The sequence below is a fragment of the Rhynchophorus ferrugineus genome, unplaced genomic scaffold (genome assembly GCF_030347505.1).
Source record: "Rhynchophorus ferrugineus isolate W39M unplaced genomic scaffold, kcgeb_rfMv2 rfM5, whole genome shotgun sequence".
Classification (NCBI taxonomy): domain Eukaryota; kingdom Metazoa; phylum Arthropoda; class Insecta; order Coleoptera; family Curculionidae; genus Rhynchophorus; species Rhynchophorus ferrugineus.
In genome coordinates, this window is record NW_027472584.1 from 18,645,541 (window position 1) to 18,663,813 (window position 18,273).

Consider the following 18,273-nt stretch of genomic DNA (forward strand, 5'->3'; position numbering starts at 1 on the left):
AATTTCTTTACAAACACTGAAACGGAATCTCAACAATTCCGTAAAGATTTAATTAAATTATTGTGTGAATAGACAGCTATCTACTACATGCATTTAATTGTCTTGATGTTCAGTATAAGGAATTCTATCCCGAGATGAAATAGATAGTTCGCCATTAAGAGAAGGGTTCCGTCATTTAATTGTTTCATGCCTAATGAATAGTTCACGAATTAATAACAGAAATGTATCTATTATAAATTAAGAATTAATACTTAGATTTCCATTATGTATTTCTGGATATATTGTAGATATATTATCATGAAAATTATGTTAAGTAATAAAAACGAATACAAAATCTATAATATGATCATTTAACAACAATTAATTATATATTTAACAATAAACCTACTTAAAACATTATTATTTTACTTTAACTAAGTTGTTTTGAATTAAATAATCTATTATAACTTCACCATAGAGTTTCTCATTTAACTAGGGATACTTCCCAAAAGGCATGTTTTTTTTATTGGCCTCAAAGACTTTCCTTGGGTGCGTAACTTAAACTAATGAATAGTTAATGCAGCTGTAATGACATGTTGTTTAGAAGCAATAGGGTTTTAACCCATTTTTGTTTAATATTATTATTTAAACAGAAAAAAAACGTTTTGCCCTACTAAGAAGCGAGGATTATTGATACAAATTAATGTTTGACATTTTATTATGTTAGTATATTTGATCTACTATATTCTATATATATCTACTATATCACTTTGATTCATAACATAGATAAAATCGGTTAAGAACGATGTTGTTTTTAAATGTATAGTGAAAGCACCTGTCTCATTTTTATTTTTATTAACACCTATAGGAAATATCTTATGAAACCAAATCTAATATTTAATTTCAATTAATATATTATGTATTTCTGTATTCTTAACTATATCAACTTAATAAAGTTTCTAATAAACTTTCAAATTGTTTTTAATTAGCTGTTTATTAAAAGCAGTATCATTAATTTCGCGTTATTGATTTCAAATAAGAACAGACTTAAAGTCAAACCATAGTTAAAAAATCGATTATTCGAAGAAATTAAAAATACACTAACTGGCAACTTGTAATTTCTTTACAAACACTGAAACGGAACCTCAACAATTCCGTAAAGATTTAATTAAATTATTGTGTGAATAGACAGCTATCTACTACATGCATTTAATTGTCTTGATGTTCAGTATAAGGAATTCTATCCCGAGATGAAATAGATAGTTCGCCATTAAGAGAAAGGTTCCATCATTTAATTGTTTCATGCCTAATGAATAGTTCACGAATTAATAACAGAAATGTATCTATTATAAATTAAGAATTAATACTTAGATTTCCATTATGTATTTCTGGATATATTGTAGATATATTATCATGAAAATTATGTTAAGTAATAAAAACGAATACAAAATCTATAATATGATCATTTAACAACAATTAATTATATATTTAACAATAAACCTACTTAAAACATTATTATTTTACTTTAACTAAGTTGTTTTGAATGAAATAATCTATTATAACTTCACCATAGAGTTTCTCATTCAACTAGGGATACTTCCCAAAAGGCATGTTTTTTTTTATTGGCCTCAAAGACTTTCCTTGGGTGCGTAACTTAAACTAATGAATAGTTAATGCAGCTGTAATGACATGTTATTTAGAAGCAATAGGGTTTTAACCCATTTTTGTTTAATATTATTATTTAAACAGAAAAAAACGTTTTGCCCTACTAAGAAGCGAGGATTATTGACACAAATTAATGTTTGACATTTTACTATGTTAGTATATTTAATCTGCTATATTCTATATATATCTACTATATCACTTTGATTCATGACATAGATAAAATCGGTTAAAAACAATATTGTTTTTAAATATGTAGTGAAGGCATTTGTCTCATTTTTCAGTTGGACCATAATATTCAATATACAAAGTTATAAAACCGAATATAATGAACGCAGTTATTAATACTTTTTCACGGAAAAAGTATGTTTGAATATACCTTAGTAATTTTTAAAAAATATATTTATATCAACACTATTGATCATCTATGAATAAGCAATACATTAAATCGAAATGACATTAACATAAACATATTTTTAGTGCTAGTGCAATGCACATACACAAAACCCAAGTATTGAAATAGTAGATTTACTATTTAATTCATTTAGCACCGTAGTTTCACACCCGCTACAGCATCTAAACCCTGATGAACGGTCTCTATAGTTGAAATAAAACTAGTGTTTATAAAAATACCGTTTAAAACCATAGTGTGTGCAAGTTACAGAAGTTACTAACTACTAGGTAGGTGTTGTAAATACACTAGAATATATTTATATTATATTTCGTTCTATTAGTTTTGTTCTTTTCTTATTTTTTTAAAAGAAACTCATCAATTATATTTTAGTTTATTAAAAGAGGTTTTTTGCATAATGTCAACTGTTTATAAGGCTTTTCCTGTGGCTATGTTGCAATGTATCGCTTTAAATAACTGTTCTTCCTTAATGTGCTTCTAAAACCTTTTGTAAAAAACCTCTTGAATACATTTTACCACACGTTTAATTTAGTTTATAACATATATCACACATGTACACATCTCAAAATGGTATTACATCTGATTTTAATTCTCCTAGTGGCAAGTTGACTTGTTATTTTCTTCCACAATATCGAATATGTCCTTTGAATCGCATGGTAAACAGTTAATTATGCACGGTATTATTTATGACTGCTAAAAGATCATTTGATTTTACTTAGTTTATATTTATTATATAGTACTAACTCAATAATAATACTTCCCATAACGATTTAGATTGTGGTTTGTTTAGATTAGACTATTTTTCAATATATTTATTAATATGAATTAATTTTGAGGGATTTCCAGTAGATGGTATAAGTTATATTGGATTCTTCTCTAAGTATATAAATATTTACTATCAGATGATTGATAAAGCCTTAAAAGTTTTTCGATTCGAGAATAAATTGGTTATATTGATGAAGACTGATGTTAAAGAATATGTGAATCGTCGAAGTATAGTACAAAACTTTCTTACAAAACCAGAATTCCACACTCTGTTTGATATAGAAGCTAAGGACGTGGGAATCCTACCATGTACTATTATGCATGGGAATATATGGAAAAAATAAATTTTATAGGTAATTCACTAGGTATTATCACTTATTCAGACTTATGCAGTATGGTTTAGTATGTCAGAACGTCCATTTTTACACACAGATGAAATTAAACTATTTTTGATAGAACTTCAAAAAAATATTATTTTTTCGACATGATTTAAAATAATTGTCAAAAAGGAGAGAAAAGTGGTAAATGATGAATTCTTAAACAATAAAGCCCAAAATTGAAAAAAAATCCATCAAAATTGATACAAAATATATAACACACCACACATTTTTAGCAGTCATTATAAAAGCCGATCAAAATTTACTGTTGTTTGCTAAATAAATGCTGATAAATTAATTAGTTTCTAATGGGTAATAATTATTAAAACAATATATAGAGTATTCGTGATGTATTGAACAAATCAATTATTTTGAAGGGTTTCCTCTGAAGCACCTAAAATAGCTTATTGTACATATTATATGCCGCTATACCCGTATGCTAGTAATTGCCTTCATTATATAAATTGGAATGGCTCTAATATTTAATGTGTTATATCATTTGAAGTATGGTTTCCTTCAATTCGAAAGGAAACATATTTCAGCCGCCATTACGATTTTTATAATAAACTGATCACTCCCGATTTAGATATATTTATGATAAGCTAAATTGCCTATCCTTAAAGTTGACTGAACTCCGAGCACTCTCTCTGTCTCTTAGCCACTCTTGTTGCACTCTTTTTTATCTCTCTATCTCTATTTTCCTCTCCCATATGTTAGAACACCGTCACCATTTATTTACCAATTCCACAAAGCGAATTTGGTTTCTTTTTCTACAGTGTTTTGTTTTGATTATTATTATTATTATTATTATTATTATTATTTTTGATGATAAATATATTGTCGCCTTTTGGAATTGCCAGTCATTTGGTCACTGTATTTCGATAATGTTTTTTGGTACCGTCGAGACGTGTTGTTAAACACAGAGGGCGTACCACGTCGCATCATATGAAGACAGTTGTCATCGATGTCAAAATCAAGGAATACAAATACAGATATAAACTGTCACTTATTATAGTTTTGTTGAGATAATGCACCAGCTTTCTAAAGCTAATCAGTTGCACTTAAAACATAATTGATGAATTTCCGAAATTTTATATTGAAGTGTATATAATTAATTACGTTGTTTATGTCTGTATTTAGTTTTAAAAAATATCAGAGTAATTCCAAAGGGTCTAAATATGGTTACGGATTGGTTGATAAGCTCCAGATGTTGATTGCACTTGTCGCTGACATTCCAGGTATCGTGCAGTTCATGTCCAGTCGCTCCCACAGCGATAGTCACCACATTACCGAGCTCCAGGATAATACGACAAAGCTCTCAACCAGAAGCTTCAGCAGCCCCATGTTGCGGGACCAGTTGTGTCCATCATGTGGGGGCGACACACCCATCCACTTCTCTCAGACAGCTAAGAGACCATGACTCAGGAGGCATTGCCGGCATAGCTGCCGATTCTCTTAGAATCAATGGTGCAATGCGCAATTTCCGCCAGGTATGACTGACGAGAAACCACTCTAACCTTTTTATAAATACCCTAACCGTTCGGGCAATCGCAGGGAAGATACAAACTGCACTACAATTCACTTCATGTTTATAGCGGTAATATATCACAATTTTATATTTTGCTACCTCATATATTCATGACATTTTTATTACATTTTCGAAATATTATATATCCCATTACATACCTGTTATTTAGTAATATATATAGGGTTGGCCATCTGTTGTTATTTCTATTATAGTATTGAAATTAGAACTGTAAATATATTTGCTCTGTTCAACTTACTGTAATGATTATTTATAGAAAAGAACTTTAACTGAATGAAATTCAACAAACAACCTCAACAAGTAGCTATGTGCCAGCCAATTGACGTATGCAGAAGGACTGGTAATATTAAACAAATTAGCTCAAATCCAAATTATCTGACATTGATCACCAAAAGAATCCACTACTAAGCTAGTTTAAGATTAAGAATAATTGGCGTATCATTAAAAGAATTATTGATAAAATAATCAATTTTAAAATAGTTCTTAGGTACTTACTTTGATTTTTCCAAGATTATTTCAGAAACAAACATGGGAATATGTCATTGAATATCTGTGAAATTTTAGATAATATAATAATAAAATATCAGACGACAAATAATTTCGTAACTCAGTAAAAGAAAAGTTCATTTAATTATAAAAGGAGCCATGAGTGTTGCTGATTATTTTATCTGTATTTAGAGAGGGCTGAAAATATTTTATTCAATATATTGGAGAATGTAAATAACGTAAGGCAATAAAATATGGCTAGCAACTCTAATTACTATAGTTCTGTAACGCTCTCCATTTGTTTTGTAATGCTGTTACCTTTTTATTTTTAATGAATTTTAATGATGCCATTAAAAAATGTTATGGTAACATATGGGTTTATATAACCCCAAGTCCGACAATTTTGATTTCTTACATGGCGTATTAGATTGAAATAAGCATATGTGGTCTTTTCAATAATATTTCTTCTATATTTCCTAAGTTTATTAAGGATAAAACGGTCAATTTCTTATAGGCGCATTTAAAACAACAATTAACAGATGGTTCACCCTATATTATTTATATATAATGTTTTCTTAGTAGTATCAAAAATCAGAACGATTAGAAAATGGATTTAGTTAATTATATCGAAACATTCATAATTTATAAAACTATGAAGTACCATTTCTATATTATTATAACTATGAAAGTGATAATACAATTAAGTAAACTAAATTATGATATATTTATGGTGAACAGGTCAACAATGTAAGTTTTAAATAAATGACTACCATCATAGTCCTTCCTTGAAGTGGCCTTATCCCGAAATTTATAAAATCATTCTGAAATAATTATCAAACGATAAATCATTTCTTTTTTCAATAGGGACATAATTAAAATAGGCATTAAGATGTTGAAGAAATGACAACAGGAGACCTTTTTACAGGTATTTGGAAGATAAAATTAAAAGCATTTAGAGGTTAGGTAGCTATTTTGAAATGAAATTTAAATTGTCTCAATTTTTTCTTACATTATAAAATATTATTCTCAACTATACGTAATAATATTGAATATTCAAGACGTGGCATTTCAAAACTAGAGATATAAATACAGAACCATAAAATTATTGGCAATATCAAGTCTTAGGAGCAAATTTATAGTTTTATATGATACAGCGTTCGTCTACTTTCAGTCTAGTAATATAACATACAATTTAAAAGGGCAATAACATCTATCATAAAAATAATACAAGGTGCCACCTTGTCGTAAAATATACTGTAGAATTCCAAAATATTGCCCTGTCCCAACATCCTTTTACTTAGAGGCTTGTACTAAAACTTGAATAAAATAAATAGAGCGACATTTTCGTGGTAGCACAAAACTAAACTTTTATTTCAGTTTCTACAGTCACGTGTTTTCCTCCAACTTTGAATGATTAAATAATTTGACAGTTTGAATTTAAAATGACTTTTTTTGTATTGGCCCTATGGTTAGAGAGCAAAGTTCGTATCCAAAATATAAAATATATATTGATTTCGAATAAGGTAGGTACACCCTTATCATGTGTCATGATCTTGTTAATAAATAATCAAGTCCAAAGTATAGATTGTTGTTTCGCAGCATTAAAATTTCAATGATATTGGACAGATTGTTTCGCTAACGTCTGAGATATATCTTTCAGTCATCCTGTCACTAAATATTTTGTTTCTTTTTGATACAAAAAGTGATTGGAAATGTACTTACATAATTTATTTAGTAATGCCAAAAATAAAGTAAATATTTATTAGTGTGATTATAGTTATAACAAATTTATTTTCACCAAGACTTACATCTTAAGGTGAACTAAGAAACTTAGCTAACAATTAGTTCCCAGTTTAAATTTTTATGGGCAATAATATGTGTGGTAAAGGGTTGGTAACTCTAAATATAGCATAATAACTGTCATGACATTCTCTAAGTTAGAATAAAATAGGGTACAATAACACGCTGTATCAATTGGTCACTACCAAATAGATGCTTTCAAAAATTAACTGATGTTGGATGGATTAAACCGACAGTCATCTTGATGCATTCTATAGGTCTCGAAATTGTCGTATATGGTGTTCAATGAACGCTTCATTATTGTTTGGTACAGATTTTGGACTGGAGTCCTCACTGGGCCTTATTTCTTAAAAAATTAAGATAATCAAGCTATTACTGGTGGGTTATTGTGAAATTATAACCAACCTAGTTAGTAAAAAGGACTCTAAAATATAAAGGCTGGAATAAAGGAAAATTGCAGGAATTTCATGAGTCTGCGTCCAGGAAATGAATTACAGGAATAATTGTCAATAAAATAATTTAGTATCATTTTCAGCAGGTTTCATATCCTCAGTATCTTAGTAGCAAAATGAGTCATTAAACACCACTAAACATATACACAGTATACTAAACATATACAGACATTATACTAAATGTACTTAAATGAATCAACAATTAATAATTAATATTGTTTTTCTAATTAGTGTTTTCAAGTGATGTTAATAAAATCCATTAAATTTTTAAAATATTTCCAAATTAGAATGTCTATAGACAGAAATAATACGATATAATACGTCCATTACAACCTTACTACTTCCTCTAGTTAAAAGACATCATCTTAACAGAAATCCTTTTACCTTTTCCAAAGATATATTTCCTCTATGTCATGTATAAATGATGCATTTTGGCAGAATCCGGCTACAGAGATGATCCATTTTAGTAGCCTCCTTTTAGATTATGTTTTTTTTATCTCATCTCAATGGGGAAATACATTCACTCGTATATTTAAATTAGTTTGACATTTTCAGGCAGTATATCATTTTTATTTGTGAAAAATAATCGTATAAATGTCCTTAATATTTTTACGACCCTTACAATTTATTTTTTAACGCTTTCACAGTTTAATTAACGAATTTTTGCTTTTTCTCAGTCCCAGAAAGGCATTTGAACTAATCTCTTTTTGGTATTGATCGAAAACTATTAAGCTCCAGTTGAACTGTAAGGTGTTCAGCCAAAAAAACTCTGCCTGATCCTTCTTTTTTCTTAACATCCTTTCACCAGTCGGGCTTGAAAAAGATCCCTACTGTGGGGGTGGGGGGAATGGGGGATTATTCTTGTTTGTATCATTTTTATTCCTCAGGTACGCTTTGTGAAGATGGATGTTTTTTTGTTAATATTTAAAGGCCAATATATCAAACTTAAAACGGATTAATTTTAAGGTTATTTGTACTTCAGTTTATAAACGTTGCCATATTTTATTTTGTTTTTATATTACTGTTCATTTATTAATATAGTGTTATTATATACTGTTTCATTATTCTTAGTTACTTACTACTCAATCAAGTATAGAAGTTTTTAATTTTTAAATGTGCGAGCACATAAAAAAAGAAACTAAAACTTGGGAGCGATTGAACTAATACCTTTTCAGTATTGATCCGAACTATTAAACATTTTCTATCCTGGGAATTTTCGTCTTATGGTAGAGTAAAAACTCTTAGTTTCCTGAAGTTTAACAACCTTGCTATAAGCAGTTTTGGATAAAAGATCCGACAGCTAAAGGAGATTGAAGTTTTGCGGGTATTTTTTTTTTGTTATATACATGTAAAACTATAAATAATAAACTTCCTTAGTGACTAGAAGATATAATTTAAGTTATATATAATTAATTAACTAAGTTACAACATTGGAACTAACTGAATGACTAATTAAATTCTCATCATGATATATATCTTTGTAACCCCCTTTTAACGTCTAAACTAGAGAATTATAAATAATTAATTTCGTTTTTATTATTGTTGTATTTTCTTTTAGAAGTAATTTATATTCCCCCGTTGTTTTATGTACATGTGCCTCTTGTAAAATATAATTTACTGGAGAATAAGTAAGAGAATATTTCAATTTCTAATTTGGTACAAGAAGTATACAGAATAACATGTACATAAGAACAAAATTCCTTTTTCGCATTTTCTTCTCGGCAAAAAAATAAGGCAATAATCCCATGGGCCCTAAAACTTTCATAATAAAAAAAATGCGATGAAAAAAAAGCATGACTAATAACACGGAAAAGGAATAATCGAGAAATGTTTGGGGCCACCCAGTTCGATGTCACAAATCGTAGGTCACTCCTGTTGGGTATTACTGGGATATCCTGCCGACAGATTTATGAATAACCGAAAAGTTTATCCCAACCGTACGTGTTTGAGGGATGTTTTAAATTAAAACACACACACGCACACAGACATATAACATTTGCTTTCCATTTATTTTCTCGCGATATTTTATTTTATAGTTCGTAACAGTTATATTAGTTTTCTCAAAACAAATTCGGTATATTCAGAATGACACTTAATCATAAAATATATTTACTTAATGATGATAATAATAACAGGATGGCGCTAGATGACACATAGATGGCGCTACTAGAATTAAATCCATATGTTGCTTAGTTAGCTCTAACCCTTAAAAGATGTGTATATAAATTTGACAGCTGTCGAATCATTAATTTGTGAATTATAGCATTTTGAGTGAAGCAACTTTTGATATTGTGAAAAAAATTGATAAAAAATGAGTTTCGCCTGTTAAAATATTGCTTTTGAAGGAAAAAAATACAGTTGAAGCAAAAAATTCGCTTAATGCCGAGTTTTCGAATACTTTCCCAGGAAAATCAACCATCAAGGATTGGTATGCTAAGTTTAGAGATGGCGAAATGAGCACCGGAGACGGTGAACGCAGTGGACACTCAAAAGGGTCGGTTGTTATCGACGAAAGAATTTTAAAAATCCACAAAATGATTTTGAATGACCATAAATTGAAATTAAATGAAATAGCAGACACTCTAAAGATATCAACTGAACGTGTACAACATATTATTCACGAATATTTGGGTGTGAGAAAGCTCTGTGCAAAGTGGGTGCCGCGTGAGCTCACTTTTGACCAAAAACAACGACGAGTTGATAATTCGGAGCAGTGTTTGAACATGATCAAGGGTAATAAACCAGAGTTTTTGCGGCGATATGTGAGAATGGATGAAACATCCATCATTTCACTCCGAATTCCAATTGATAATCATCCGATTGGACGGCACACGATGAACCCGCTCCAAACAAACCTATTGCGTAACAAAATTCGAATTGATTTCTCATCCATAGTATTCTCCAGATCTGGCCCCCAGCGACTAATTCCTATTCTCAGATCTCAAGAGAATACTCTCTGGGAATAACTTTTCCTCTAATGAAGAGGTGATCGCCGAAACTGAGACCTATTTTGAAGCAAAGGACAAATCGTACTACAAAAATGGCACCGAAAAGTTCGAGGGTCGCTATAATCAGTGTATCGCCCTTAAAGGGAATTATATTGAATAAAAGAAAACTTATTTTGCCAAAAAAAATTGTTTTACTGTGGTAGGACGGCGACTTTTTAATTGACCTGTCATTTAGTAGCATTTTAGTGAATAAAATCAGTATTTTTTTATTAATCTCTTCGAATTTCAACAATCTTCCCGGGAGTAATAAGTGTTATTATATGATTTCCGTAACATACTATAACTGTATTGACATGTAGAAGATCGCTTAGAAAGTATTGATTAATGTAGCTCTAACTATATTTTAATCAAATAAAAGGCGTCCCAGAAGGTCTCCAAATTTTGGTGAAACCTACGATAAGAAACTTTAAGGATATCAGTATTTAGGAGATTATAAATAATGATTTCATTAATCCAATCATATACAAGAACTTATAGTTAAATGTCTAATAATAAAAAATGATGCGCCAATGTATAGAAGGAAAAAAACCTTGAAATTAGTAACTTCTAAAATCTCACCTTAAGCACCAAGATGGGTATCGTTACGATGAATTCGGTTAGTAAAGTTTTAAGGACATGTACCATATCACCTAGTTATAATAAAGAATGTATTATATATTATGACAAAACAAATTTGATGTAAAGTAAAATTAATTAATTAATTACCATTGGTACTGAAGTTATTTACAAAAAAAATCCTAAAATAACCATAATATAATTCATAATAATCACAAGAATTGAATAAATCATATAATCGAATGATTACCCTATCAAAAACGCACTCTAAATAAAAATCAATTCAAAGAACATCAAAAATCAAAACCCTGTAGGACTTTCCAATACAGACTAATTCACATATATTCGCAAATTTACCAGATGTAGCCTTAATCAAATATCAATATGTCATCCCTCATCGCTTTCCCATTCCTGACAATTCAGGACTAATCGAAAGGGAACAATAGAAAGCAAAAAGATGACACAACGATGGCCATCAATCGAATTCGACTCTTTAATAAATCACAAAATAATACCAGTAAAATAATTCACAAAATAATTCTAAAGTTCTGTGAGTAAGAAAACTAATTGGTGTACTAAATAATATAACTAATATGAGCAGAGCTTTTTTGTTCATCGAAAAAGTGCTTGGTATGCGAGCTTTATTTTACTGTCACCTAGAATAAAAGGTTTCCCCAATCCACTTTAGGAATTGTTTAATCAGCTATTCTGAAATAGTTTTTCGAAGTTTTTTAATTGTTTTGTTTTATGTGAGGCTAACTAAGTATATAGATTAATGGTATATAAAAAGAGAATAAATTTAATGTTTTTTTTAAGTAATAATAGAATAATAAGCTGAATATTTTCGTCTGTAATTAGTTTGTAGCTAGTAATTTGAATATAATTTTTTTTATCATTTTTACTATACCCATCGATTAAATCCTCAATTTGCCGGCTTGGTGGCGCACTGGTAAAGGCGATGGGACGGTCCTCCTACTGTTGCGATAACCGCGGGTTCAAATACTGCTGGGGCATGGTCGTAAATTTGTGTTTGTGATTGTTTAAATTTTGTGAATGTTCTAGGCAAGAGTGTAAAATCCGACAAGGAAAATGATCCCAGTCACGTCAGTTACCAGGCTGGGTAAGACCGGATGTCTTCTGGGATGATTTCTAAAATTGGTCACTCGCCAGTCGATAGGCTTATTGCTGAGGACCGTGGCTCGGAGCCCACGTTAAGCTTTAGGTCCAGTCTAGATAAACCCATAGTTGGTAAAAGGAGATTTTAAAATATGTATAAAAAATCCTCAATTTTTTTTTAATATTAAAATAAACCATAACACGGGTCAACACAAAATTTGACTTTGATTTTAAAGAATTAAATTCCATTTCTTTATGCCGTAATTAGAAGAAAAAAAGATATGTGGCATGAAATAGTTTGTTTTTTATTTAGGAAACCGCTTGAACGATATTTTTCAAAATCTATGATGTTAATTTTTATTTGAAAATTAATTTTTAATAAACTAAATTTTAATTGAACCACTTAAATGAACATTTTAGTTATTTTTAGTAAGTTTTACTATCAAAATAACTTACAAAAAGTAGAATGTAATTTACAAAGTGCACGCTTTTACTTTTTCTTTTATGTTCATAGGTTCTACCTCTGAATAAATGATAATGATCCATGATATTAACATCATCAAGCAAATTTCACTGTTTTAAGCGAGAGCTTAAAAGCTCTGCTTTACTTTTTGTTATATTTAAATCCCGAATTAAATCACTAAAATCTTCTGTGGTAATAAGATGATGTTTTGATTGTTCTGGTGCAGGTAAAAACTGCTTATCAGAATTACTTTTATAAGAACTAAGAGATGAGCTACTTTTCCGCGAAAATTTTTTCGGTGGCTCGGGTACTGGTCGTATCAGATCATGTGAGACTGGAGCAGAAGAGGATTATAGATCAGGATATGCGATAGGTTTTGCATTTTTACCTCTACGTTTTTTACTTGGATTCACAATGCAAAAGTCGTTAACGTGATTTTTGGTTTTCGCCAGATCTTTGGTGTTGCAAATTTCATTGACCTTTTCTCATCTTGATACTAACCTAAGATATAGAAATAGAATTTAACATGTTTATTGTATTTAATTCACCATTTAATTAAAATTTGCTGATTACCTTCCAAACATCTTCTACAATTATTACAAGCAAAATGTGGAGCCCATGTCCTGTCTTGTTTCCGAACAGGGCATCGTAGGCTTCACAGAGAACGTGAGATGTATTTAATTCGTATTTTACGTCTCGAACTTTAATAAATTGCCCATATATATAACAAACTGCATCAGCATCATATTTACACTTTCGCGACGACATTTCACAGTATTCTAGATTTGCACAAAATACCTGATCGTTGTTTATCATTCTAGTGCTATCCATCAGCTCTGTGTGTATGTTTAAACCCCATTCTGATCGCAAGGTATTTTCAAAGATATTAAAAATAATTAAAATTTATAAAAAATTCAGATATGAGTATTATTACTATAACTATTAAAAAGCAAACTTTATACCAAAAAAAAAGGTATTTTCTTTTCGGTTTTGTTCATAACTAAGCAAATTATAAAATAAACTTTAGGGCAAAGAACGAAATTTTTTTCGTAGAATCGTTTAATTATTTATTAAGAGTATCAATATAGCTTAAAAGCTTTTATTACTATGACTGAAATTTGAAATGCAATTACTTAATAATAACTTTCAGTTGATTGAAATTTTCAATACCTCCTGCTTCTCAATCCAGAGAATTAGGAAAAGTTTTATTAAATCGAACATCTCCAGACCAAACCGACATTATATTTCGTGGGAAGTTTTGGATTTTAGTTTTCTTGCTGAATTTTCAGTTAAGTGGGAGCCCAGTTAAGCTTTTCTCCTCTTTGGCGTTTCCATTTCCGCAAAATCCTGAGATAGTTTTTAACGTTAATTGGTGTATGTTCGAATCGATGAAAAATTATCCAGATTAAAGCTCTCGGGAGAACATTTTAGAAGTTTGGATAAGCCAGAATAGAACTTTTAACGGATTCAAAGTCCTACTAGTAATATAATTGTATGCAGCCTCATAATTGATATCGAAAAATGAAGACTTAATGCATAATATTAATCATATAATTAATTTTGAAGTGTTATTTGAAGGGATAATATAACGATTAAAACTATAAATAATATTGTGTCAAGTTAAGATACAGTTTTTTACAAAATTTAACTTTTTTCTTATATATCCGTTCTCAAAAGAAAGGAAGTCCTATATCCTATCGAACGACATTACATATTCATATTAAGATGGTATCTAGAAATGTAAATTTCGGCAAAGCTCACAGCCAATCAAACTGTAATACATTTACGTCGAGAAAAAGGAAAAGACGGAAAAATCCAAGAACTTTTTAGCACACGTTAAAGCCAAGCCTGAAGGTAACGTAGATAAGAAGAAATATATATGGGTTAAGTTTCTTCCATTTAAAAGTTTCTATTAAGTCCAATAATTTCGATTCAAAGCAAATAAACTTGCAACGTTATTGTTCCTAACTATTACAATTACATCATTAATTACATATATTCTAGCATTACATAATTAGGGATTTTGTAAATTCATATAATTATTACAGATTATTACAAAAAAAGTGGCCTGCTGATATCGTTAACCTTGCTTTTCATTCAAAATTTTCCAAATTTTCTGTAATGTGGTCGAGTACTTTTAAAATTATTTTAGCATTTCTTTATAGTTAAGGTATTTGTGGTTAAATTTCCTTAAAAGCAATTCACCATTCTTTTTAAGGATGTGTTGAATTATAGATCACTCATAAGCTTTTCCAGACTCCCTTTGAGAAGTTTGGAAACTATGTATCTAAAGCAATCTCCATCAATGGAAAATAATTTTGCGAATTGCTCATCTTTATTATCAATACATATCATAACAAATCAATTCCAGTTTTATAAGTCCTGGCGGAAAAATAACGTTACCTAAATTTATCAATTAATGAACCAACTATTTTCGTCCAGTGATTTGCTCGATCTTTAATGTCCCACAGACACAAAAAGTATGAGAATTTTGTAAACCTAGCTTGTTGTTCGACCAATATGCAAATATTTTAAATTCGCGACACTTGCCCACCGTGGTTTTCGCATTCGAATTTACAAAGAACCAATTCCAAGTTGACGTCTTGGATTTTTTCTATATTACTTTCGCTTTCAGCATACCAAAATACATATTATCGGTTGTTTTAAGGGCGTCCATGATAGACCTTGTATGTCACAATTTGGGGATGGTATGATTCACCGTTAGCTTTAAAATTATATTCAAGTCTATTTCGACATAATATGTTCTTCTCAGGGAATATGACCATGACGTTGTGGTTCTTTTCCGGACTATTTTTCATTTCCTAAAGAGTCTTCTAACCCAACCAAGGTTTTTTCTCGTGTTAAAAATAATTATATTACATTTGTCTGATAAATAAACTAATAGTAACAGGCCCATATGGTTTATTTCTGAATAGTATTGCCTACTTTTTGATAACTTTCTATTCCTCTGTATTCAAATACATACTGACTAACTATTTGTAGTAATTATTAGGCAATTTTGACTCGAAGCAACATTGATTCCAACAGAGAAAAACAATTTTATATGCATCAATTTTTATAACTCTGTTATCGGTTGTTTTAAGGGCGTTCATGATAGACTTTTTAATTCACAATTTCTATATGGTATGATACACCGCTAGTTTTAAAATTATGTTAGACTTTATCACGACCTAATTCGATAATTCTCCATGTTATTATTCGACCATATTATGATATAGTCATATAAGTTTTATATGAAAAACCTATATTTTATAACTGAAATAACCTATTAGTTTAACTTCATACCAAATATGCCTCATGTGGTGCCTAACTAAATGTATGTTAAGCTCTTAAGATGTTAGCTGCTTATTATCGGTGTTAAATATGAATAAAAAAAAGCTGCAACGTCATAAAAACTAAGGTAAATTATTAATTTTGAGATTATTTATATGACTATATCTATCTAGCTACTTCTTAGCATGACGAGTATTATTTCCAATCTGAGAAAAAAAAATTTCCAAGCACTTTTTTGAATACAATCAGAATCTGTGGAGCATGTTGTTCTTTGACAAAGCAATGAAAACTTACTTCCAGGTAGTTACAATATAGAATTAAGAGTACATTAGATTTGACCTCTTACCAAACAATTTATTTAATTGACATCATCACTCTCAATTTATCTATTAGTGATAACCCTATACCTAACGCGATAAATTCATTCATTCTCTAACATAATGTTATTGCTATACTGAGCTATATGGCTATCGAACTCCCATGATGGGCCATTTTATCTGAATCATAATCTCAAAAGGTTTTATGCAAAGGTTTATATCCTCTTTTGTGATTCATACAACTGGTCTATTCAACTTTATATTGGCATCTTGTATTTAGTGTATTCGAAAATGTAACGTCCTGCTATCGAGAAGGTGAGTGGTATTATATTACTTATACCGTAATGCAGCCAAATCGTTAGCAAACAAAACGATAAATTTTATTTTATCTTCAGGATCTATGCATTTAGGCGGACATATAAGGTAAATGTTACGTGATATCTTACAATAATTTATTCTTTTCAGTTGGCATGTTATATATTTCTAAAGGAACCATTTCCATATGAGGTTTTTTTTTCGGTTTTGTTGCGGTTTTAATTAAATATTGTTTCATAATACTTTTAACTGCACATCTACCACTCCCAGAACGGGAAAAGTTTTATTCAAATTTTCCGCCAACAAATGTAACTGCTAAAAATTTAGATTACTTTGCTAATTATTATTTGGAAAACTCAGCATTTTCGTTATATCTACATACGGTTTTGATTATATTTCAAAACATAAACTGACTTAATAAATTACTAAATTTAAATTAATTTTGCTTGATTACTTTAAAGTTCCTTAGTGGAGGAAAAAAGTCAAAATCTCAAATTGTTTTCTCTGAAATCATCAGGCTTTGCTGCTTTTAATGTATTTCAACATAATATCCAGTATGATGCAAAGTCAATAAACACATAACAAATTAGAGACTCTATCTAAACAGCATACACTAGTACTCACATACAAGTGATAATGGTTACTTGATTACCGATGCTTATCTCAGCACAGGCTAGACTCTATGAAGATAATCAATTTTTACATTTCTTTAGTTGAGAAAGCACACAGCTTTTCTCTTTCAGGGCATATAGAGAGATAATTTACAAAGATATTACAAAGTGATTGGCCGATGAACATTGCAAACTACGCCTTCTGGCCTGTTTATTAGGTGTGAGTGAATAAATTTATGGTACTCCATCAGAAGTCTGTAGTGTTTTTGGTTATTTTTCAGATAAAAAGTTTTATAATTCATAGTTTTTTTATTAAATGAATTAATTTATTTAAAGTTGTGAAACTATTATGGAACATCGATGTAGGTTTATGCATTTGAATAACCTTTGAGGCTGAAACTTAAAAAAACTGTCATTATAAAGTAATTCACACACGACAGGGTAACTTTGTAAAATCACAGATTATACCGCATCTACAAATATTGATCATTTCTATTGTCATTTATTCTAGTTGATACCACATGTTATGGTTAAGTGAAATAATAAGTTTTATGAATATAATAATGGTAAAATGGGCTGTTTGTAATTAAATACCTATTTTACCATAATATCCCTACGATATTGTAAAAAAATTGATTTGAATAAAAATTTAGTCTTTTGTTCGATTTTGCGATTAAAATAGACGCAACCAACAAAAAAGTATCGCGATAAAATGATCAAATTTCATCACTTTACGAAAACAAACACGTAAAACCCACGTAAAACTGTTCTTTTGCGCGAAAGGAAACCCTTTTTCTCACTTTAGTTAAGTAATTAGAGTTTCCATTAAATTTATTTTCAAATTGGTTCCGTAGTGAAATTAAAAGTAAAGAAAGGGATTTTTACGGTAATCCAATCTGTTTTAATTACTTTCGCTTTCATCTGTCGCTACAGGAAAAAAACAACGCGGACAAACAGACCAATGAAAGGTACAACTCTATCTTTTACTTCAGATTATTCGCGTTTAAATATAATTATACCAAATCCGGGACTTTGGAGGTAGAACAGATAATGTCAAATAACCTCTATTATCTTAATTTTCTTTGGAAGGTTTATATTCTGCTAATTTGTCATCG

At 29.8% G+C, this 18,273-nt stretch overlaps 1 protein-coding gene and 1 pseudogene across 4 annotated transcripts in view; one reads left to right on the forward strand and one right to left on the reverse strand.

Moving 5' to 3' along the window:
* Positions 1 to 18,273, forward strand: part of SK (small conductance calcium-activated potassium channel) — a 237,333-nt gene that overhangs the window by 161,123 nt on the left and 57,937 nt on the right. For 2 of the 4 annotated variants that reach the window (XM_076405133.1, XM_076405132.1), the window contains exon 4: positions 4,434 to 4,685. The exons of the other annotated variants lie outside the window; for them this stretch is intronic. In XM_076405133.1, coding sequence (XP_076261248.1) covers positions 4,434 to 4,685 — 252 coding nt within the window. The remainder of the gene's footprint in view (positions 1 to 4,433; positions 4,686 to 18,273) is intronic. 4 annotated transcript variants of the gene reach the window in all.
* LOC143197353 (uncharacterized) lies at positions 10,831 to 13,389 on the reverse strand (annotated as a pseudogene).